Genomic DNA, 24,565 nt, shown 5'->3' with positions numbered 1-24,565 from the left:
AATAAAAATTTCATTAAATCTTGATCAAAATATTGGAAAGATTTTAAAAAGCAAATCAAAAATTTGTGCGCCTTTTTGTATTTTAGACACTCACCCACAGCTGGTCTCCAGCAGACTCTCCCCGACCTGCAGAGACGCCATGCCAAAGTCTGCTATCCTGATGTTGTTCTTCTCATCTAATAACAAATTCTCCGGCTTCAAGTCTCGGTGGCTGGATGAGAGGACGCGAAAGAGAAAAAACGGTTACAAAAGTCAAACACACTAAACATTGCTCGTGATATAACTGTAAGGTTCGTTACAAACACAGCTTTACCACTGTTCGCAGCTCAGGTTTGTAACCTCAATAATGCAGATTGAATCTTCCTATTACTGCCAATTTGTGACACATTTTTTTGAAGTTAAAAACAATAACATTTGCTCAGAAAATATATGTACAGTATGGTCCATTTCCAAACAAACGCGGATGACAAACCACGAAAAGCATATTGCTAACTGTATTGCACGATCAAAAATGAAATATATGCAGAGCAGGTATTTTGCATGTATGCACATGTTTTCTTTATCTTCCCATCAGCATTTTTGTCAAACATCTGGTTAGGAGGTGTGTGGTCCTATGTGGCCCCCCATTAGCACCGATGAAAAACTGTGGCCCCCTCCAGCATTTAAGTTGCCCATCCCTGGGTTAGATATTAAAGGTGACACACCATATGGAGTGGCTGTGGCAGAAGTCCAGAGCTGATATGATCTGTCGGAAGAATTTTCGTGCTTCTTTTGGCGTCAGTCGGCCTTTCTTCACAAGGTAGTCAAAGAGCTCTCCACCAGACACGTGCTCTAGCACCAGGTACCTGCAAAGAGGCAAGATTTTACACTTTAAACTCGTCCTTGAGTATTTCGACTAAAGTAAGTTATTTACATGTGAAAGGAGTATATTCAACAACACCATTTTTTTCACTGTATGATAAAAAATATTTTGTTTGTTGAGAATCTAATAAAATAGTTTATTAGTTCATTTTTTGTGGATGCGATAAATGTTGGGTTTTCCATTGGTTAAATTCTTCAAATACCATCATAAGAAGACCAATTACTGCATTCATAAGGTCGGCCTTAGGTACACTGTGTTGGGATTGGAACATATTCAGTCACCACTGAATGGAAATGACAGAGAAAAATTTGTTTGGGTTTGGGTATGCTTAGAATGTTTTAATTTTCACCTCCATTCATTTGTCTCAGGCTTAGTGGTGATTCTTGGCGGCCGTTGCTGTCTCATCTTTTTTCCACATCCTGATGGACTAGCAGATTAAGAGATCTGCTCAACCGTTGAACTGTCACAGTTATTTAAATTTGAAATGCCTTCGCATGTGGTTTGTGAGTGTGCAATGTTCTATGGCAAACTGTTTGCATCTCCAACCATGCTTGTCTTCACAGCATATTACTGCACCCTTTGACAGTGGTGCATCGATCAATAACAAAATAAGGCATTCATTTATGCTAACTAAGCAGAGCCACTATACACAATAAATGAATGTAGACAAAAATGTATGGAGTTTCAATCTACATCTTACACAATGACTTGGGTAACATCATTGAGTACAAAGTACAAGCACTTCGCTACTGTACCTCGGTAGCATGTTCACAAATCGGTACTTTATTTCATCCATTCATTCTTGGTCACTTTCACTTTGACTCCGTAATATTTTACTTGTAAAAACAATTTTTTATTCCGATAAATTTCCCCTGATTGTCTTCATTACTTGACAACAAGACAAAATAAAGTCCAAAGAAATAATTAGTTGACGTAATGCGTGAAAGACCAAACTCAAAAGCGTAAGAACACCCATGCCTGCACGCAATGTTCAAAGGGGAGCTGGACAGATATGGGAATAGTTTCTTTTAATCCGATGCGCCTCATATCTCAGATGGATCAATACGCAGATTTCTTGGAGGTAGTATTTTAAATGTTCTGTAAAGCACTTTGTTACAGCTGCAGCGGTTGTGAAAGCTATATAAAAACAAAGCCCTATTGTGTTGTATTGCATTCCTTGCGCTTAGCTCCATCTAGTGGATACATAACGCAATGCAACCGCAGCTGCTATTGTAGCTTCTATTCTAATACGTATAAAGCGGTGCGTCCTATATTAAAAAAAAGTTTTAAAATAGGCCAATCATTGAAGGTGCGCATTATACTCTGAAGCGCCTTATAGTGCGGAAAATACAGTGCCAAAGCAAGTTGGGGAGAAAGCATCCTACGTAAAAGTAGATAATAAAGTTAATACAGATAATAAAGAATACAGTAAATATTAAAGTTACATCTGAATGTGCATTCAGTAAACATTAAAAATAAAGTGCATTTTAAATGTTATGAGGTCTGCTCAGGAGCGACATTAGCTGCTCAGTGTGAGAAAATTAATCTTTATTTCCACATTTTTTAAATTCTGTTCAACAACATTACTGTGGGACGGTTAGTGCAGTGCATTTACTTTGCATATACTGTATCGGTATTGTGTCGGGACCAGCAGCATAAGACCCTGATCGCTACACATCTATTTTTGATTAAACCAGACCAAATTGGATCGCTACATTTTATAATGCACCGTCCTTGAATTGAATCACACCCCATATCATGATAGACAAAACGAACTGCCTTTGATGAGGGATGCACTCCAGGTATAAATTGGTTCGTTGTTGCTGACGATTTGATTTAGTTTCTTTGAATGTAATTAACTCGAATAGTTTGGGCGTTGGAGTGATTTTGAATACAGTTGCATATTAAATAACATGACAAAAGCTACAACCACAGCATATTGAGTCGAGTCATAATTCCACTCAATCAAACTAAATTGAATTGTTCCACTTGAAAATGTACAGTTCTTCATTTGTATCGTTATCGATGTATCGAAATATGTATCAAACTATGTATTGAATCATTTTTTATTGATGGGATGCACATCCCTAATATATACAGTAAATAGAGTACATACATAGTTTTTATTTTTATGTACTTATGACTATTTACTATGACAAAAATATATTAATTGTACTTACAGGTATTTCTTGTTTTCGTAGACATCGTGTAGCTTTAATACATGAGGATGTTCTATGAGTTTCAGGATGGCTATCTCCCGCTCAACCTGGACAAGAAAACAAATACATGTGTTAGTCAAATAAGGGGAAAAAAATTACATACATAACTAACTTATAGAGAGTTACACAACAAACATCCTCGGGAAATCGAGGTCCAAATATTTCATTCATCATATAAATTCTATGAGCCATACTTTGGCTCATAGATACTCTGGTCACTCACATTGGTCACTCACATTGGATCATTTTTTTTGCCATGGGTGACCCTACCAGGGATATGAAGCCCAAAACAACATGCCTCCTCGGATCATTGGGACTCATAAACCCATCAACCACGATAAGGTGACGGCCCTGGGCGGGGTAATTTTGGAACAGTGTCAGTGAATGACTTCAGTAACCCTAGGAAAATGATGTGCTCTGCTTGCCCTAACCCACAGAATGCTGGTAGCAACGTAGCTAAACAGAAGATGGAGGATCAGATATAAACTTAAGTACAGCATTCACTACAGGCTACTTTTTTCCCCATGAAGTCTGGCTACGATGGCTTGTTAGGCGCCAAACGGCACGTGTATCCTGTAGTTGGTGCGGATCAGCAGTGTTTTGGGTTTTTCTTGGTTTTTTTTCCCCCACACCTGAAGCGAAGTGCCGTTTGGAGGCGCACCAAGACCACCTCAAACAATGTGTCTCGATCTGGTTGTTTGATCTGCACCAGAACCATAAAAGCAAAGGTCTGAACCAGTGTGGTAAACGACGCCTGGCCTGTTTAAGGTGTGTGAATACTGTATATCCCTTAATGAATTATGAGGATGGACTTTGTTTCCAGAGCTTTGCTTCTGAATCCTCATTTAATTGAAGCATGATAGAGAGTTGAAGGGCATGAGTGGTGATAAATTGGAACATCCACTCTCTCATCAAGCCGCCATCTGTTGTTATGATGGATGGGCCGTCCAGAAGAGGTGGAACTAAATTCTTGAATTCTAAAACAAGAGAATAACTACAAAGAGCGTGTTTGAGATTATTTAGTTAAACGAGGAGCATATACTGTAAACACACACACACACACACACCTACCCACCCACACACCCGGCCACACAAACACACACACACACACACACACACACTCACACATACACAAACATACATGAGTGCACACTTCAAGAATTCATTCCGTGACCACACGTAACTCAAAACACTTCAATCTATAATAATCTTTTACTATTGAAATTAATGGAGATATTCATTTTTTCCAGCCTTCACCCTTCAAAAAAAAAACAGCATAAATTATTGCCAGGTAGATTTTATTCATTCATTCATTCATTCATTCTTCAATCCGCTCATCCTCACAAGGGGCAATATTACTATTTCATACCATTCTGAGCAACAGCCAAAATTACAATGTGTCAGTAATGTATTTCAAACACATACGTTTGACAGCATTTAAATGGTGTTCATTTCATTCTCTTTCTCTTCCTGACATCTATAGTTTGGAGAGAGATAACGTCAAAGTCTCCTCAATGATTGCATCAAAAAGGGCGAAAGCTCCCTAAGAACTGCACCCAAGGATGGCTGACTGATGTAGTGACCAACTAGATTAAGGTCAGGTCAGCAGTGAATCATTGGAGTGATGAACTGAAAAGAGTATTTTCTGCTCCACCAACCCAAGCACCGTCAACAACAGTTACAGGAGTAAGTCGGGATAAAACAGTGTATGGTTTATGATAAACGTGGATGAAATTTGAAATGGTTTTACTATTTTTAATTGTTATGATCATTACTATGACATCATAATGTGTGTGATGTGCTATCTGTGTCTGTGTGAATGTGGCCCCTTTAAGTGAAGAGAGAAAGAGTATTTCCCAAATAACAATTTTGTTATCAGAGGTAGGCAATTGACAAAATGTTGACGGTTCGTTACAAGTCATCTGTCAGCAGCCTGAGCAACCGTCCATCATCGTCAGGCTGTCATTTTTTCAAGCCGACCAAACAGTAATCGCCAGTCGATCAGTCCATCACGTTATTTTAACAGTACTTCCATCACCTATTACTTCAGTAAATTTTGCCGTTCTGCGAGTCCGTCTATCATCAGTCTGTTAGCCCCCGCTCCCCTCCACATGCCCCCCTCCAAAAAAGACGCCATAGACTAACATATGAAAAATCACAACCATTTATACATCCATTATCTGAACCGCTTTACCCTCATGACGGTTGCAGGCATGTTGGAACCTCTCCCAGCTGTCCTTAGGAAATAGGTGGGATATATCCTGAACTGGTTGCCAGCCAATCGCATGGCACACATTGACAAACAACCATTCACACTCAATATCACGCCTAAGGACAATTTAGAGCAGGCATGTCCAAAGTCCGGCCCGCGGGCCAAATCCGGCCCGCGGTCGAATTTCATCCGGCCCTCGGCCCCTGTCATAAAATCAGTGCCGTCTGGCCCGCAGGTTAGGCGCAATGGAACACGTGTTGCATTGACTGGTGAGTGATGTTTCATAGAGTACTGCTTCCCTCTAGTGGCTAAATGAGTAATAGCATTCACTAAATGAGTAATAGCATTTAGAGACTAGAGGGCATCACTCAAGAGTTAACAAGACATCACTCCGTGTTTATATTGACTGATATGTCATATTTCAAATGATCCTTGCAGTTGTGGATATGTGTATTGCTTGTTCATTTCCCTGTTGTTCGAGTCAAAGGTTTTGTGACTATTGAAAAGTCATGGTGATACATTTTATGTTTCAAATCAATCAATTTGCACTCAGGAGACTTCTGTTTAAGAAAAAGTCAAGTGAATAAGCAGTTGCACGTGATATACCTGTTTCAAATGAACCAAAAGAAATTCTTAAGATTGTTGAAATTAAAATAAAAATGGAAATGTGAAACAGACTGGCTTACTAAAATTTGTTGAACAATATTGTTGTTCAATGTAAAGAATGTCAGCCAAGGTCGGCCCCCCGACATTTTGCCACATAAAATCTGGCCCCCTTGGCAAAAAGTTTGGACACCCCTGATTTAGAGTGTTCCATTAACCGACTGAGCATATTTTTGGAATGTGGGAGGGAAGCGGAGAAAATTCTAACCAGTGACAACCAGTCAACCACCGTACGGACATTTCACATATACCGGTACTTATTTGTCAGTCTCTTGAACTGTTAAGTACAGCGGGAACATGTTGGTGGCTGCTTACCACCGTTTTAACTCCTAAAATGCCAAAAAGTTTTCATTTAATGTTTAAAATGGTTTGACCAGAATAATCCTCTGCATTGTGACCCAAGGTCCAATCCAATCCAAGTTGCTTGCATTCCTACACCTGTCAAAAAATACTTTTCAACATCTACCACTTCTTTCTTCTTCTTCATTGACAGATTGCAGCTCTAAAGTGCATACCGCCACGTGCTATATATACGTGCTAAGCGCAAAGTTTTTCCATATATACTAAATTGAACCAACCCTACTTTTATTTAGCCCCACAAATAAAGACACGAAGCAGGCGGGAGGTGGTTCTGTCAGTCTGAGTATCGTTTAGTGACTAAACGATACTCAGACTGACAGGGGTGGGAAAACCGCAGCCCGCGGGCCGGATCCGGCCCGTTGGTCTTTTTAATCCGGCCCACCCAAGATTGGTGCACAATTAAGGTTTGATTGCATTTATTTCCTTTGGACTTGTAATGACACGTATTTCAACACTAAGTGGCGCAGTTACTTCAAGTTGCAGAGCACAGAGAGGGAGGGGAAGACGAAGAAAGAGGGAGAGAGTAATGACCATGGAAGGGAAAGTGATATGTACAGTATCTGATTAAACGAAGCGGGTAACAAAGTACGAAACATTCAGGAGACACCTGGAGTCGGAAAGACTTAAATCTATGAGACTTTGAAAAACAAGGAAGCGATTCTTACTCTTTCATTTCCAAAATTCTGGAAAAAGTAGTGCACATGCAGTTGAAACCTTTCTTGGATGAACATAACATCTTGGAGGTCAGGTTTCAAGACGATGCATAGCACGGAGTCAGCCCTGTTACGCATTTCTAATGACATCCTCCTGGCAAATGACTCTGGAGACCACGTGTGTCTGGTTTTATTGGACTTAACTGCAGCATTTGATACAGTGGATCACAGTATTCTGCTGACTCGTTTGCAGCACTTTGTGGGCATTGGCGGCAGTGCTCTTGAGTGGTTTAGGTCCTATCTAGCTGACAGGACCTTTTGTGTCAGCCTTGGCTGCTCTGAGTCACGCACTGCTCCCCTGTCATGTGGTGTTCCACAGGGCTCAATTCTGGGGCCTCTGCTGTTCTCGCTGTATCTGCTCCCATTGGGTTCCATCTTAAGGAAACATGGTATTACCTTCCACTGCTATGCAGATGACTGTCAGATCTATGTCCCACTGAGCCAGAAAGACGCCTTCTCATTAAGGCCACTCCCATCCTGTCTGGAAGAACTCAAAACCTGGATGGCACAAAATTTCTTGAAATTCAACGAAAAGAAGACAGAGGTGATATTGTTTGGTCCCAGTGGCCCTTGTACATTCCATCCTGTAGACTTGGCCCCCCTGTCTCCTTATCTGAAATCAACGGTCTCAAACTTGGGCCTTAAACTGGACAGTGATTTCAAACTCGATCGGCAAATTGGTGCCGTTATTAAATCAAGTTTCTTTCACCTTAGACAACTGGCCAAAATAAAACCTCTCCTCTCACATGAACACTTTGAGACAGTAATTCATGCCTTTGTCACATCCCGGCTGGATTACTGCAATGCCCTGTACTTTGGAGTCAGCCAGTCCTCCATTAAGCGCCTTCAGCTGGTCCAGAATGCCGCTGCTCGCCTCTTGACTGGTACTCGTAAGAGGGAGCATATAACTCCCACTCTGGCATCCCTTCACTGGCTCCCCATTCATTTTAGTTATTTTCAAGATCCTCCTCTTTGTTTTCAAATCTCTGAATAATCCCACGCCACCTTACCTCTCTGAGCTCATCCGCCCCTACACACCTGCCCGGCGCCTCAGGTCTGTGGACCAGTCTTTGTTAGAAGTACCAAGAACTAAACTGAGGCTCAGAGGGGATCGAGCCTTTTCTGTTGCTGGTCCCTCTCTCTGGAATGACCTCCCACTGAACATTCGGCAAGCCTCCTCGCTGCCCATCTTTAAAGCCCTCCTCAAAACTCACTTGTATTCTTTGACGTTCGACTCAGCATGACTTAGATTTGTTCTTGATTTTACTGCTTGGTGCTTTCCACCGCCTTTATTACCGATTCGTCTTACTGTTTATTGTGTATGTTAAATCGCTCCATGTACAGCACTTTTTATGCAGCGATGGCTGTTCGAAAGTGCTCTATAAATACTGTTGACTTGACTTGACTTGACTTACTCAGTCCGATTCTGGCAATTTCCAGTGAATTGCTTGTGGCTCGAGTAAATGAACATTTCCTAGAATGGTCTGATTGTTAACATGTTAAAAACTTTCCGCGAACTGGACGGCTAATAAGAGTCGGAGAGCAGTCAAATGTGTAGCGTGTGAACAACAGGGGGCTCAGTCCACATCCTTGAGGAGAACCGGTGCTGAGTGTGATGGTAGAGGATAGTGTTACATTATTACTGGCATACAAAGACATTGTGCTATCTTCTTTATTTTCTATTTCTAACTTTTGGCCCGGCCCTCCAAAATATTTTCCGCTTCTCATTTGGCCCCCCCTCCGGGAAAATAATTGCCCACCCCTGGTTTAGTAGGTAGTTAACTATGCTTTTGGTATTATTTTCATTTCATTATGGCTGCACAGAGCTCAGAACGGAGTTGTCTGTTTGAGTGTGTGTCGGCCAGAATCCTTTAAGGTTACAATTGGGTCCTGCTAATGGTATTGGAACAGTAACAGGGAAACAATTCAATGGGAAATATAAAGAGACTGTAACACCATATTTAAGGTGCATCGGATTTTAAGCCACACTGCCGGTTTAAAAAAAAATGCTTTTAGGTGCGCCTTATTGTATGGAAAATATGGTAGTTATATCCTGCCTAAAAGAGTTCCAACATATTTTGTCGAGCAACACAACAGAGTGGGCACTATTTTCGCACGTTATGTTCCTGCTCGTCTAAAAATAAGTTTTTGGGAATTTGGCAGACTGCGACTTTGTGGGCGTTCTGGCAGATCGAGGGTGTTATTTTTTTAAATACACACACTCGGCATACCTGACAGTCGGGTGACAGAGAGTGGACTAGACTTTAGACCATGTGGACCCAGGTCTAAGTTGTGGCTCAAGTGGTGTAATGAGATATTGTTGGATTTGATCCAGGCGCAGATAGAAAGAATATGCCCTCTGCTGATGTATGTGGTGGATGTTATCATATTTCATTCAGAAACATGACATCAGTGCATTAAACCTTCTGAATGATTATGCTGTAGAAATTAATTCATTGAACAAACACTGAATAATCATCATAATCATAATAATTATCCATCCATCCATCCATTTTCCGAACCGCTTGATCCTCACTAGGGTCGCGGGGGGCGCTGGAGCCTATCCCAGCTGCCTTCGGGCAGTAGGCAGGGCACACAGAGACGAACAACCATCTACGCTCACACTAACACCTAGGGACAATTCAGAGTGTTCAATCAGCCTGCTATGCATATTTTTGGAATGTGGGAGGAAACCCACGCAGGCCCGGGGAGAACATGCAAACTACACACAGGGAGGCCGGAGCTGGAATTGAACCCGGTACCTCTGCACTGTGAAGTCGACGTGCTAACCACTGGACTACCGGGCCGCCTTCATAATAATTAGAATAAGAATTTTACTGCTATTTTATATAAGGCCACGCCGTACTGGCCCACAACTGGTGTGGTTGTTTGTGTTGAAGGGGATTGGAGGGTTGTGGAGGGTATTGGTTGATGCTGCCATGCACAGACAGACGCACGATTGTTGAGGGCGGTCTCCAAGTGCCCACTGAGAAGTGGCCAACTACCACAAGTGAAGAGCTTCTTGCATTTCTTTATAAATGTACTTTGCCCCTGCCGATCTCCTGCACGGACTCGGGCATGTCCATTATGCATCCGCCATGTAGACCACACGTGCTGTACTTAAAGGGAATGAGGGGAGCCGCTTGAATTGGCCTGGAAACAAGTCAGCTGTATTCAGTTCCACAATGGTGCTGATGTCCATTTTTAACTGCACCCACCCACAAAAACACCCAAAAAAGGTAAACTCCACCCATGCACAGATTGCACTGAACATTAGACTTGTGGCGAGCAAGAAAATAGGGCCCACTGACAGCAGTTCAGAGATGACTCAATCATCACTACATTGCAAACAACCCACCAACCAAAACCAGGATAAATTGGTTCTTAAATTTGATTTTAGCTCATTTTCTAACATTAGATTGCAAAGACACAACACAAACACCTGTCGATGAATTAGAGAGAGACCACCATCAGTTGGAACTAATTAATTAAAAAACTCAATTATGCAACATTGGGCAGTGTACTCAAATACCTGACTGATGGAACTCATTCATGAAAATAATATGCATGTACTGTACAAAAAAGGATGACAGAAAAGACTCTAACATCTGGAGAACATCGAGCGAGCTTGTGTAGAGACAATTTAGTGCCCAATGTTTACAAAATGAGAGAGACGATAATAAGAAGGATGTGTTGTCTTCCTTCTGTGTATTTAATATCACTTGCTCATTTTATTTTGGCAAGTCCACTTCTGGGGACCTCCTGGTTGTTTCTTTCCTTTAATTAGCAGGCTGGACCAGAGGGTGTTGCCACATCTGCCGCTGATCAGCAATCACCTCCTGTGCATAAATCCTCTGCTGATCTGCAAGTGGGTGCCAGATTATTCGCACATTATGAGTGGTATTTTGGCCATTACGAGGGCACACGCTTGCCATTTTGGATTTTGGTGCAAAACCAATTGATTTTGAGTCTTTTTCCAGTGCCTCCCTGCCCAGCCTGGCTCCGCGTTTGCCCTCCCAGACCACTTAACCCTACACTTATCCTTCTTGCCATTCGCTTTTGGATCCACTTCTGCTTTTACCTTTGTTACCCGCAACAAAAGATGGCACAAAAATTGCACTGTGTGGTGAAATCAGCAGGTTCTTTGCAAAGTACTGTAGCTATGTGGTGCTTTTGGTCAAAGATCAGGATCAGCTGGTTTGGTTCCGAATTATTATTTTTTTAATGTTTAATTATGGGTGGCCTGGCGGTCCAGTGTTGAGCGTGTCGACCTCACAGTGCAGAGGTACTGGGTTCAATTATAGCTCCGGCCTTCCTGTGTGCAGTTTGCATGTTCTCCCCGTGCTTGCGTGGGTTTTCTCAAGGTTCTCCAGTTTCCTCCCACATTCCAAAAAGATGCATGGCAGGCTGTTTGAACACTCAAAATTGTCCCTAGGTGTGAGTGTGAGCACGGATGGTTGTTCGTCTCTATGTGCGCTGCGATTGACTGGCAACCGATTCAGAGTGTCCCCCGCCTCCTGCTCGAAGACGGCTGGGATAGGCTCCAGCACCCCATGCAACCGTTGTGAGGATGAACAGGTGTTGCGTGCGTTCCAAAATAGAACCAGAAACTATGCAGAGTTGCCTTAATGCTTTGAAGAATAATATAAAAACTATAAAAAATTTAATAAAATAAGCAAAAAAAAAACTTCAAATGCAATGCCATCCATCCATCCATCATCTACCGCTTATCCGGGGCCGGGTCGCGGGGGCAACAGCTTTAGCAGGGAAGCCCAGACTTCCCTCTCCCTAGCTACTTCTTCCAGCTCTCCCCGGGGGATCCCGAGTCGTTCCCAGGCCAGCTGGGTGACATAGTCTCTCCAGCGTGTCCTGGGTCTTCCTCTGGGTCTCCTCCCGGTGGGACATGACCGGAACACCTCACCGGGGAGGCGCTCAGGAGGCATCCGAATCAGATGCCCAAGCCCCCTCATCTGGCTCCTCTCGATGTGGAGGAGAAGCGCCTCGACTCTGAGCCCCTCCCGGATGACTGAGCTTCTCACCTTATCTCTAAGGGAGAGCCCGGACACCCTGCGGAGAAAACTCATTTCAGCCGCTTGTATCCGGGATCTCGTTCTTTCGGTCACGACCCATAGCTCGTGACCATAGGTGAGGGTTGGGACGTAGATCGACCGGTAAATTGAGAGCTTCGCCTTTTGGCTCAGCTCCTTCTTCACCACGACAGACCGATACAACGTCCGCATCACAGCAGACGCTGCACCGATCCGCCTGTCGATCTCTCGCTCCCTCCTACCCCCACTCGTGAACAAGACCCCAAGATACTTGAACTCCTCCACTTGGGGTAAGATCTCCTCCCCGACCCGGAGGGGGCACTCCACCCTTTTCCGACTGAGGACCATGGTTTCAGATTTGGAGGTGCTGATTTTCATCCCAACCGCTTCACACTCGGCTGCGAAACGCTCCAGTGAGAGTTGGAGAGCCCCGTTTGAAGGAGCCAACAGCACCACATCATCTGCAAAAAGCAGGGATGAAATACTGAGGCCCCCAAAACGGACCCCCTCAACGCTTCGGCTGCGCCTAGAAATTCTGTCCATAAAGGTTATGAACAGAATCGGCGACAAAGGGCAGCCTTGGCGGAGTCCTACCTCCACTGGAAACGATTCCGACTTACTGCCGGCAATGCGAACCAAACTCTGACATCGGTGGTATAGTGACCGAACAGCCCGTATCAGGGGGTTCGGTACCCCATACCCACGAAGCACCCCCCACAGAACTCCCCGAGGGACACGGTCAAACGCCTTCTCCAAGTCCACAAAACACATGTAGACTGGTTGGGTGAATTCCCACATACCCTCGAGGACCCTGCTAAGGGTGTAGAGCTGGTCCACTGTTCCACGGCCGGGACGAAAACCACACTGCTCCTCCTCAATCTGAGGCTCGACTTCCTGACGGACCCTCCTCTCCAGCACCCCTGAATAGACCTTACCAGGGAGGCTGAGGAGTGTGATCCCTCTGTAGTTGGAACACACCCTCCGGTCCCCCTTTTGAAAAGAGGCACTACCACCCCGGTCTGCCAATCCAGAGGCACTCTCCCTGTTGTCCACGCGATGTTGCAGAGGCGTGTCAACCAGGACAGCCCCACAACATCCAGAGCCTTGAGGAACTCCGGGCGGATCTCATCCACCCCTGGGGCCTTGCCACCGAGGAGCTTTTTAACCACATCGGTGACTTCAACCACAGAGATAGGAGAGCCCACCTCAGAGTCCCCGGGCTCTGCTTCCTCTAAGGAAGGCGTGTTGGTGGAGTTGAGGAGGTCTTCGAAGTACTCTGCCCACCGGTTCACAACGTCCCGAGTCGAAGTCAGCAGCGCCCCATCCCCACTGTACACAGTGTTAGTGGTGCACTGCTTCCCCCTCCTGAGACGTCGGATGGTGGACCAGAATTTCCTCGAAGCTGTCCGGAAGTCGGCTTCCATGGCCTCACCGAACTCTTCCCACGCTCGGGTTTTTGCCTCGGTGACCACCGAAGCCGCGGCCTGCTTGGCCAATCGATACCCGTCAGCTGCCTCTGGCGTCCCACAGGCCATAAAGGCTCGATAGGACTCCTTCTTCAGCTTGACGGCATCCCTTACTGCTGGTGTCCACCAGCGAGTACGGGGGTTGCCGCCACGACAGGCACCAACCACCTTACGGCCACAACTCAGATTGGCCGCCTCAACAATAGAGGCACGGAACACGGTCCGCTCGGGCTCAATGGAACCCGCCTCCCCCGGAACATGGGAAAAGCTCTGTCGGAGGTGGGAGTTGAAACTCCTTCTGACAGGGGATTCCGCCAGACGCTCCCAACAAACCCTCACTATACGTTTGGGTCTGCCAGGACGGACCGGCATCTTCCCCCACCATCGGAGCCTACTCACCACCAGGTGGTGATCAGTTGACAGCTCCGCCCCTCTCTTCACCCGAGTGTCCAGAACAAGCGGCCGCAAATCCGATGATACAACAACAAAGTCGATCATCGAACTGCGACCTAGGGTGTCCTGGTGCCAAGTGCACATATGGACACCCTTATGTTTGAACAAGGTGTTCGTTATGGACAATCCGTGATGAGCACAGAAGTCCAATAACAAAACACCACTCGGGTTCAGATCGGGGGGGCCGTTCCTCCCAATCACACCCCTCCAGGTCTCACTGTCATTGCCCACGTGAGTATTGAAGTCCCCCAGCAGAACAAGGGAGTCCCCAGCAGGAGTACTCTCCAGCACACCCTCCAAGGACTCCAAAAAGGGTGGGTATGCTGAGCTGCTGTTTGGTGCATATGCACAAACAACAGTCAGGACCCGTCCCCCCACCCGCAGGCGGAGGGAGACAACCCTCTCGTCTACCGGTGTGAACCCCAATGTACAGGCACTGAGCCGGGGGGCAATGAGTATGCCCACACCTGCTCTGCGCCTCTCACCGTGAGCAACTCCAGAGTGGAAGAGAGTCCAACCCCTCTCGAGAGAACTGGTACCAGAACCCAGGCTGTGTGTGGAGGCAAGTCCGACTATATCCAGTCGGAAATTCTCTGCCTCACACACCAGCTCGGGCTCCTTCCCTGCCAGAGAGGTGACATTCCATGTCCCAAGAGCTAGCTTCTGCAGCCGAGGATCGGACCGCCAGGGTCCCCGCCTTTGGCTGCCGCCCAGCTCGCATTGCACCCGACCCCTTTGACCCCTCCCACGGGTGGTGAGACCATGAGAAGGGGGACCCACGTTGCCTCTTCGGGCTGAGCCCGGCCGGGCCCCATGGGTGTAGGCCCGGCCACCAGGCGCTCGCCAACGAGCCCCACCTCCAGGCCTGGCTCCAGAGGGGGGCCCCGGTGACCCGCGTCCGGGCAAGGGAAACTGGGTACCATCGATTTTGCTCATCATAAGGGGTCTTTGAGCCGTGCTTTGTCTGGCACCTCACCTAGGACCTGTTTGCCATGGGTGACCCTGGCAGGGGCATAAAGCCCCAGACAACTTAGCTTCTAGGATCATTGGGACACACAAACCCCTCCACCACGGTAAGGTGACGACTCACGGAGGGGCAAATGCAATGTGCCAAAGGAAACGCAAATAAACGCTTGTTTTGGTTGTTAGGTTTGTTTTTATTTAAGATAAGATAAGATATCCTTGATTCGTCCCAAACTGGGGAAATTTACAGCCTCCAGCAGCAAGAATGTACCGGTATGTAGAAAGAAGAAAGGAGAAAGAGAAAAAAAAAAAACAACAAACATCTTTCAATTAAATACAATATGAACACAAATGGATAAATCGCAGTAGTATTTACAATTTTCCTTCACATCATTTAATTATTATTATTATTATGATTGTTATTTTTTATTCATCAGCCTGACAGCAGTCGGTAGGAACGAGCGTCGGTATCTCTCCTTCTTGCAGCGCGGGTGTAACAGTCTCTGGCTGAAGGAGCTACCAAGTGCTGTCAGGGCGGGCTGGAGGGGGTGGGAGGGACTGGCCATCATTGCTTTTAGCTTAGTTAGCATCCTTCTGTTGCCCACCTCCTCCAGAGTGTCAAGGGAGCAACCCAGGACAGAACTGGCCTTCCTGACCAGTCGCTCCAGTCTCTTTCCGTCCCGGGCTGAGATGCTGCCTGACCAGCAGACAATGCCATAATGGATGGCCGAGGCCACCACCGAGTTATAGAACGTCTTAAGGAGTGACCCCTGAACCCCAAAAGACCTCAGTTTCCTGAGTAGGAAGAGTCGGCTCTGTCCTTTCCTAATCAGGGTGTCCGTGTTTGTAGACCAGTCCAGTTTGTCGTTCAGAAGAACACCAAGGTACTTGTAGGAGGTCACCCTCTCTATGTCCATACCCTGGATGTTCATCGGTGCTGGTGAGGACTTTTTCCTGCAGAAATCCACAACCAACTCCTTAGTTTTCCTAGGGTTGATCTGGAGGAGATTCTGCTGGCACCAGTCCACAAAGTCCTTTGTCAGTCCCCTGTACTCCCGATCGTCCCCTTCTGTAATGAGGCCAACAATCGCAGAGTCATCGGAGAACTTCTGAAGGTGGCAGTTTGGAGTGTCGTGTCTGAAGTCCGAGGTGTAGAGGATGAACAGGAATGGAGCCAGAACAGTCCCCTGCGGCGCTCCAGTGCTGCAGAGAAGCCGGTCCGACTCACAGCTCTGCAATCTCACGTACTGCGGCCGATTTGTGAGGTAGTCTATGATCCATGCTGTGAGATGGTGGTCCACTCCGGCGTTCTGCAGTTTGCCTCCCAGCAAATTGGGCTGGATGGTGTTGAAGGCACTGGAGAAATCAAAGAACATGATTCTCACAGTGCTCCCAGCCTTCTCCAAGTGTGACAGCACTGAGTGGAGGAGGTAGATAATGGCGTCTTCCACGCCGATGCCAGGCTGTTTAAACTTTATGTTTCATTGTTATGTGTTGCGCGACCCTTGTGAGGATAAAGCGCTTCGAAAAATGGATGGATGTTTATTTGTTTATTTAATTATTTTAGTTTATTAATATTCCATGTTTTGAAATTATTCCACAGTAAAAAAATCTGATTGGGTTCATTTGACGATCATAAGGCAGTGAATATCCAAAATAATGCTGATCTTGAGAGAAATATATATATATATATATATATATCCATCCATTTTCCGAAAAAAAATCTGCATACTGTTAAATTACACAGTAATTCTTCTATAATCATCATTGTTCAAAAAATATATACATCCATAATCCAAACTGCTTATCCTCATGAGGGTTGCGGGTGTGCTTGAGACTATCCCAGGTGTCTTCGGGCAGTAGGTGGGGTACAACCTGAACTGGTTGCCAGCCAATCGCAGAGCACACATAGACAAACAACCATTCATGTTCACACTCACACCTAGGGACAATTTCGAGTGTTCAAACAGCCTGCCATGCATGTTTTTGGAATGTGGGAGGAAACTGGAGAACCTTGAGAAAACCCACGCAAGCACGGGGAGAACATGCAAACTCCACACAGGAAGGTCAGCCCATATTTGAACTGGGATCTCTGTATTGTGAGGCAGATTTTCCAACCAGTCAACCACTGTGCCGTTTATATGTGGTCGATCAATATTTGGACATTAACAGTGTCAAAGCTGTTAATGCAAAACAATGGATTTGAAATGAAACAATCAAAATGTGCAATAAGAGCATACTCTGAGCTTTACTTTGAGGTATTCATCTTCCGAGCCGCTTGATCCTCACTAGGGTCGCGGGGGATGCTGGAGCCTATCCCAGCTGTCTTCGGGCAGTAGGCGGGGGACACCCTGAATCGGTTGCCAGCCAATCGCAGGGCACACAGAAACGAACAACCATTCGCACTCACACTCACACCTAGGGACAATTTAGAGTGTTCAATCAGCCTGCCACGCATGTTTTTGGAATGTGGGAGGAAACCGGAGCACCCGGAGAAAACCCACGCAGGCCCGGGGAGAACATGCAAACTCCACACAGGGAGGCCGGAGCTGGAATCGAACCCGGTACCTCTGCACTGTGAAGCCGACGTGCTAACCACTGGACTACCGGGCCGCCACTTTGAGGTATTATAAATCCTAATCATGTGAACAGTGTCGGAATGACAACGCATTTTGAAGGGACCACAAGTAATTGGACAATTGCCAATTCAGCTGTTCCATGACCAGGTGTGCGTCATTCCTTCTTTACATAATTTACAAGGATCAGATAAAAGGATTAGAGTTCATTTCACTTAAGGTATATTCACTTGGAATCTAGTGAGGTCATCTCTCAATATGGACTCTATAAAACTATCAATGAACAAAGCCATCAATCACCTCAAAAGAAAAAAAAGACATCACAAAGCCAAAACATTAGGTGTGGCCAAATCAACTGTTTGGTCCATTCTTAAAAAGAGAGTATACACTGGCGAGCTCAGTAACACCAAAATACCTGGAAGACAACGGTGGAGGGAACAGAAAATTCATTTCCCTCGACAAGAAAAACAACAGTTGCCCAGACCAAGAACACTCCCCAGGAAGTGCGTATATCTGTCCAAGTCAACAATGAAGAGAGGACTTCACTCTCGGAAATAACAGAGGTTTCACCACTAGGAGTACAGTAATCTCTCGTTTATCGCGGGGGTTCCATTCCAAAAAGTGATAAGTGACATCTGTGAAGTAGGATTTATAAAAATAAAAAAAAAGCAAAAATATGTGAGAGGGACGAAATTTCAAATGTGCTGTATGTTTCACAGTCCAAAATGGCAAGCAAATGTGCAGCACATTTGACAATAAAGTTGTACTCTGTACTTGATAATCAGCTTTATTTTTCACAGTTACAGCATTATACAATACTGAACTATGTATACAATGCAGAGGTGATTGCTCTAAGACTGCTTCCCCTAAAATGTCAAAAAGTAAGTGATCAAATATATGTGTGTACATACAATTGTGTGTACAAGTGATTGACTAAATATGCGCTACAACGCACTCAACTTTTGTTCAGAATCAGCTTCTTATTACTGGTTACGACGCGATTCTCTTCTCATTCATTCCCGCAGCTTCACTGTGCTTTAAACTGTGTGGATGCTGAGCGTCTATAGCGCAGCCGCTGGGTGTCTAGAGAGTTCAGAGCCTGTTGTCCAAATGCACTGAAACGAGACGAGTCATTAGATAAATGCTGGTTTTGTCCTGCCCATTGGACGCTCAGCGTCTCTGGGAGTCTATGGGCAGTGGGCGTTTAACCGCTGGCCAGGAAGCTCAGCTTTTCTGCATGATGATTGGATGATCTGTCTGAGGGTGAATCTCTTTTTGATTGACAGCAAAATGAGCCAATCACTGATCTAATGGACTAGAAATCTAGAAATAGACTTTACCAAGAAATGTGTAAAAGAGCCTGTACAGTGCTTGAACAACATCTTATGGACAAATAAGGCTAAGATGAACTTGTACCTGTCATGTTTCGGTTTGTGACCAACAGGTGGCACTGGAGGGCTCCCCCTGCAGCTGCACACCTGTTGGTCATTATGTTGTTAGCCATTTAAAAGGACTCCCTCCCGACCACTCATTGTCGGGTCCTTGTTTGTTTGTTGCTGTTGAATTGCTGCTGTCATGTTTGTTCCGGTCATGTTTCTGTCATGTTCTAGTTTTTTGAGGTTCAGTCATGGTTTTGTTTGATACTTTGGATTTGTTTTGAACACTTTGTTTGTTTTGGATTTAGTTCTCTGTGTTTTATGAAATACAATACTTCAAGAACACCCTGCTCCTCCCTCCTGCCTGCTTTCTGGGGTCCACCACCACCACGCAACGTGACAGTACCAGAATGATGGAAATTGAAAACTGTGGAGAAAGGAAGGAACTGTTTAAGATCCAAAGCATACCACACCTCATCAGTGAAGTATGGTGGTCATCGTGCCAGCGGAAGTGTGGATCTCTTCTATGTATTGATGAAGTGATTGCTGAAAGAAGCAGCAGTGTGCCTTCCTAAGTGCAATACTAGCCTCTCATTTTTCACCAATTGCTTCAAAACTCAGTGGATGCCACTTCAGAGTGCAATTCCACAATTACCTGAAGCATACTGCGAAAGCAACCAAAGAAGTGCAATGGTATGCAATAAATGTGATTGAACATGCATTTCACCAAACAAAGTAAAATGCCACAAGAACAGGAAGAACAAGGAGTGAAGACAGCTGCAACAGAGGCCTTGCAAAGCATCACCAGAGACGAAATGCAGCGTCTGGTGATGTCCATAGGTTCAAGACCTCAGGCTGTCGTCGTTTGCAAAGAATTTGTTGAAAAGTGACAATCTGATTTATTATCGTGATTTTGGCCAATTACTTATGGTCCTTTAAAAAGAAAGGCCCATATAAAATGTGTTGGAATTCCGACACCGTTCACCTGATTTGGATGTATATATTCTTAAATCAAAGCTTGGAGTCTGCACTTAAAGCACATTGTGATTCTTTCATCATTTCATATCCATCATCCATTGTGGTGTTGTACAGAGCTGGAATGATCACAATTGTGTCAATTTTCAACATTTTTGTGGACCTGGTGTGTGTGTGCATGTGTGCGCGCACACGCCCGCTTGTGCGTGTATGGGGTTGCGAGGGAAACTTTTTATTTTTGCATTAATCCAGCCTAAAATAATTGATAATCATACTCATCTAGTTTTAGGCAGTGCAATGACTTGACATGCTTGACCTGCAAAATGTACATCATTGCAGAAAAATGTTATGGCGACCGCAGATGCAGTCTCGGTCTTGATAAAGTGCAGTGGCTCAAACAAATTCACAATTCTGTCATTTGATTTCCATTAACAATGAATCAAATTTCAGTAATAGTGTATGTCTTCTACAGTGAGAACCGACACAACTCTTCACTTCTGAAGTAAAAGCAGCGACTCCAACTCTCATCTCAAATGATAGAAATGTCTTACCTTCATAAGAACAGACTCGCTGAGTTTTTCTCTGTTGACAATCTTTATAGCAACCTTCTGGCATGTGACACAATGGACGCCCAGCTTGACCAGTCCTGCAACAAAAGCATTGCATGAAATTTAGACCCTGAACAAAAAAAACATCTACACCGCCTGCTGGAGCCAATCGCAGGTCCAGAAGGCCTGCGGCCTTCATGAGGATAAGGATAAGGACAAAGATAATGAGGATAAGGATAAGGACACTTACGCATTTGTATCATTGCGCTTCAGGTGGGTCAAGTCAAGTCAAGTCAAATCAATTTGATTACAGCTGTAGGTTGTGTCATGTGACCAGGAGCAATTATTAACCACAAAAAAAGGCAGATATGTTCCAACCATTCAACCTAATTGCAATGAGAAATGGTTCCAGAAACAGCAGAATCTGTTATCATTTTCTGTTGATTGTAGACATCTTTTCATCATCATCTTTTCAACAATATTGGCAAACACGAACCAAAAGAATTTTATCAGAAGAGGTGAATAAAATAAACTAAAAACATTTTAGCCGCCTTAGGTAGATACACTGATCCAATATCACTGATCCAATATGTTTTATCCACTACCAACTGGAACAGACAAAAACAGATTTGTGAAAGATAATACATGTGAAGCGTAACGAGTTGACTGATGAGTTCATCATCAAGCATCCACTCTGTCCTTCCATTCTAAACTTTGAATGTTGGTCACATTTAAGGCTTTCATTTCAGATCACACGAGCTTGATGGTCATGGGCTAAGCTCTATCATTAATGTTTAAATAAACTAGACAATATCAAAATAACACAGCAGAGGGGAACAGGCCAAATCGTTAATGCAAGTTTATTTTTGAAAGACAACTTGAATTAATTTGACCCTATTCAATATACTACCAACAAATGTAGGCTCAGAGAAATAAACACCAATAAATATGATTATATCTGGTTATTTGGCCCTCCAAAATTCAACCTGGCTTTTTCTTTCACCAGAAAATATGAATAGAGAGAAAATAAATCCACCCCTCCTCACTTTCTATAGAGCCTGCTACCCTTTCACCATCAACAAGATAATTAATACAAGCATGCCCTGTGAAAATAATTTTAAATACACCAGATGGTGCATTTGTGTATCAAGCATTTTGCATTTTCTTTTTTGGGGAGCGGAACAGTGGACGGGGCTCAAGTGGAGTTGTGTGGTTTGCAAATTAAAACATCTTTTGTGTTAATGTATGGAATGGAATGACTGCACACTTTTCCTTTCCAAGTTCAGTTGAACTACAAGCATATGTGGGACAAGAAACTCCCCTGCAGACACCACCACTTGGCAGGGGCCAAAGTTTACTGAAGGGAGAGGGACCACTGCGAGTCAGCAGGGTTCATGGGGTCTGTCAGGGTTGTGAAGTGTTTGGGAAGAAAATCAGCACCTTCAAATCTTAGACTCTGGTCCTCAGTCGAAAAATGCTAGAGTGCCCTCTCCAGATCAGGGTTGATATCCTGCCCCAAGTCGAGAAGCTGCTCCTCTGCATTGAGAGCGACCAGATGAGGTGGCTCGGGCATCTTTTTTGGATGCAACCTGAACGCTACCCTGATGAGGTGTTGCAGGCATGCCCTGAGGACGACCCAGTATACACTGGAGAGTGTATGTCTCTCGGCTGGTAACGACCTGGGATTGTCATGTTCCTGTCCTTGGCCTGGCCAGCAGGTGGCAGACTGAGCAGACTTTCTGGCTGCACACCTGCTGCCAATCTTTCAATTAAGGAACTGTGTATTTAAGGACCAACAATCTGTCTGCTGGTTGTCGGCGTATTGATTATGCCTTGCTATTTCCATGCTCATAGACTATTCTTGCTATAGATCTCGCTGTGTTTCGCTTTTGAACTCTCGGTACCAATGGTTTTGTAAGTATTGGATTTAATTTTGTGATTTGCCTTTCTCTTGCGTGTATTTTGATACATTGTTTTTGTTTGTCTTTGCGATCCTTAGTTTCCGCCCTTGCCTTTTGAGCAAGCGCTTTTTGTTGCTCGTTTTTTGTGCCCTCTGGTCCTTGTTTTGACCAGCGCTTTATGTTATCTCTTAGTCGTGGCGATTTTTGTATTAAAAACATATTTTTGCAATGGAGACCTTGTTGACGTCTACACTTTGGGGGTCCAAACTTAATTCGGCTTGTCCAAAACGTAACAGGGATCTCCCATGAGAAGCTGGATAAAGTGACTAGGGAGAAGGAAGTCTGTGCTTCCCTGCTTAAAAATGTGCAAAGAACTCCAAGTCATTGGGTGCCTGTACCAAATCACAATGTGTTTGCTCCATTTTTACCGGTTCACTCCAAGCAAAAGCCATACAATCGTTTTAGTGAATTCAGCCCTAAGTATTTTACAATGGCGACATTTTTTCTAATTGATGTCACAAGCGCTTCAAATGGATACCTGTGTTGTGCACACACCGATTGCTGGGTCAAATTATTGAGCGACAACAGCAGGACCCAGCCAAATCTGACCATGTTGCCAATTAAATCATTTATTTTTTTTGAATCTGTCATTGGTTAAATGTCATCTTCCAAAAGTTGGGATTTGGCAATCAACATTCTCATACCTGGAACAAGAATCTTCATCTTCCACTCTGAGAAAGTCCGACACAGGAAATGCAGATGAAACCTAAACTCAACAAACCTTAATAAACCGTCATGAATTCAATAATACTAAAGTAATGACTGCTTTTCAATTGATATTATTCATTCCACCCTGAGCAGTCGTATATTGGCTTACAACACAGCTGGATGTTTTATATTATTGTACACGCATTTATCTGCTGAATAATTCAAAAGCAGTTGTATCCTGCAGGTTTTTATTGCGGCAGGGCCTCTTGTAGGTAATTTCAGCAAACTAACAGTCAGGTAAATTTCAATTACATTAATTCTGAAAAGCAGATGATAAAAAGTCCAAGATCAAACCAGATCAAAGAAATTCCGAACACTTTGACATGAGAAAAGTATAACACACATTTGAACCCATTACACATCCATGACCAGAGTTCATATGCAAATCTAGTAAAATATTCAGCCCTGTCGGTGGTGCCTCAAGCCAGAGCTTTATAATTAGCCTCTATCCTCACCTTCTCCAGAGATTACTATTCGCTGCTCAGTTCTGCTTCTCACGCCTTTCCGTGCGTCTATCACGTGGGGATAACTAGATTTCCTGTGCAAATTAATTTTGATCATGATTCTGACCTGACCTGACCTGCCTGTCAGACCACGGCTCTGAATCATGCGCTGATGATTTCCTCGCAAAGGCGCGCCTGTTAAATTCTGCTAATACGGCAAAGACTCTCATACAAAGAGATTACAGGTTGTAGAACACTGCAGAATACTGCGGCGGGAAAAAAGCTCTACTTTCGGCTTGAAATGGAAGCTTATGCAATTGCAATATGAAACACAATGGAATGTACGCGTCACTTGTTTTCATTGCTACCTGTGTGCATGTGTACTGTAAATGAAGTTGAAAAGAGCCATTTCAAGCTGTTTAAATACAATAAAAGCAAGTGGGTTTTGATTATTTCATTCTGATCATGCTTTTTCTTTAAGTTGACTGTCATAGACTGAATAGTGCTCTTTTTCTGATTCACGTATTACTCATACAAGCAATAACGGTGCATCCATGAAATAATACAATTTAGTCTTTGTATTTTGAAGACCCAATGGCCCTGAAAACGCTCCCCCCCCCCAGTTTTATTGCCCCTGATCATTTCATACAGATGATTCCAGATAAACCAACACCCCCCCCCCCACCTCCGCACACACCTCAGAGGTTGTTTAAAGTGTGGTGACACCGATGGTCCCCAAGGCCGTAGACCAGCTGAGCCCGACAGCTGCTCTAAGTCCACTATTCAATTACTCTATTCGCGTGCATGTGGGTGTGTGTGGAAATCGACGAATCGCTTCTTTCTCAGTAACACACAAGCACTTGTTGTGAAACCAAACATTCAAGTACAAATATCAGTATGCTCAGTGTTGTGAATGAAAGACAGGCGAGTGACGTGCTCCCTTTGTACTCTCATCAGGATCCTAGCAGCCTCTTCTAGTTTTGGATGATTTTGCTCGGGATCCTGATGAGTAGCACATT

The 24,565-nt window shown here is 44.4% G+C and overlaps 1 protein-coding gene across 9 annotated transcripts in view; it reads right to left on the bottom strand.

The window, feature by feature from the left end:
* The window catches only part of LOC127599714 (serine/threonine-protein kinase BRSK2-like), a 122,781-nt gene that overhangs the window by 51,750 nt on the left and 46,466 nt on the right, over window positions 1-24,565 (bottom strand). For all 9 annotated transcript variants that reach the window (XM_052063880.1, XM_052063882.1, XM_052063881.1 and 6 more), the window contains exons 2-5: window positions 20,438-20,532; window positions 3,043-3,128; window positions 705-845; window positions 95-211 (exon numbers count right to left, since the gene is read on the bottom strand). In XM_052063880.1, the coding sequence (XP_051919840.1) occupies window positions 95-211; window positions 705-845; window positions 3,043-3,128; window positions 20,438-20,532 (439 nt within the window). The remainder of the gene's footprint in view (window positions 1-94; window positions 212-704; window positions 846-3,042; window positions 3,129-20,437; window positions 20,533-24,565) is intronic.

This window comes from Hippocampus zosterae, chromosome 4 (genome assembly GCF_025434085.1).
Source record: "Hippocampus zosterae strain Florida chromosome 4, ASM2543408v3, whole genome shotgun sequence".
Lineage (NCBI taxonomy): Eukaryota > Metazoa > Chordata > Actinopteri > Syngnathiformes > Syngnathidae > Hippocampus > Hippocampus zosterae.
This window is presented reverse-complemented; position numbering and strand designations above follow the sequence as displayed.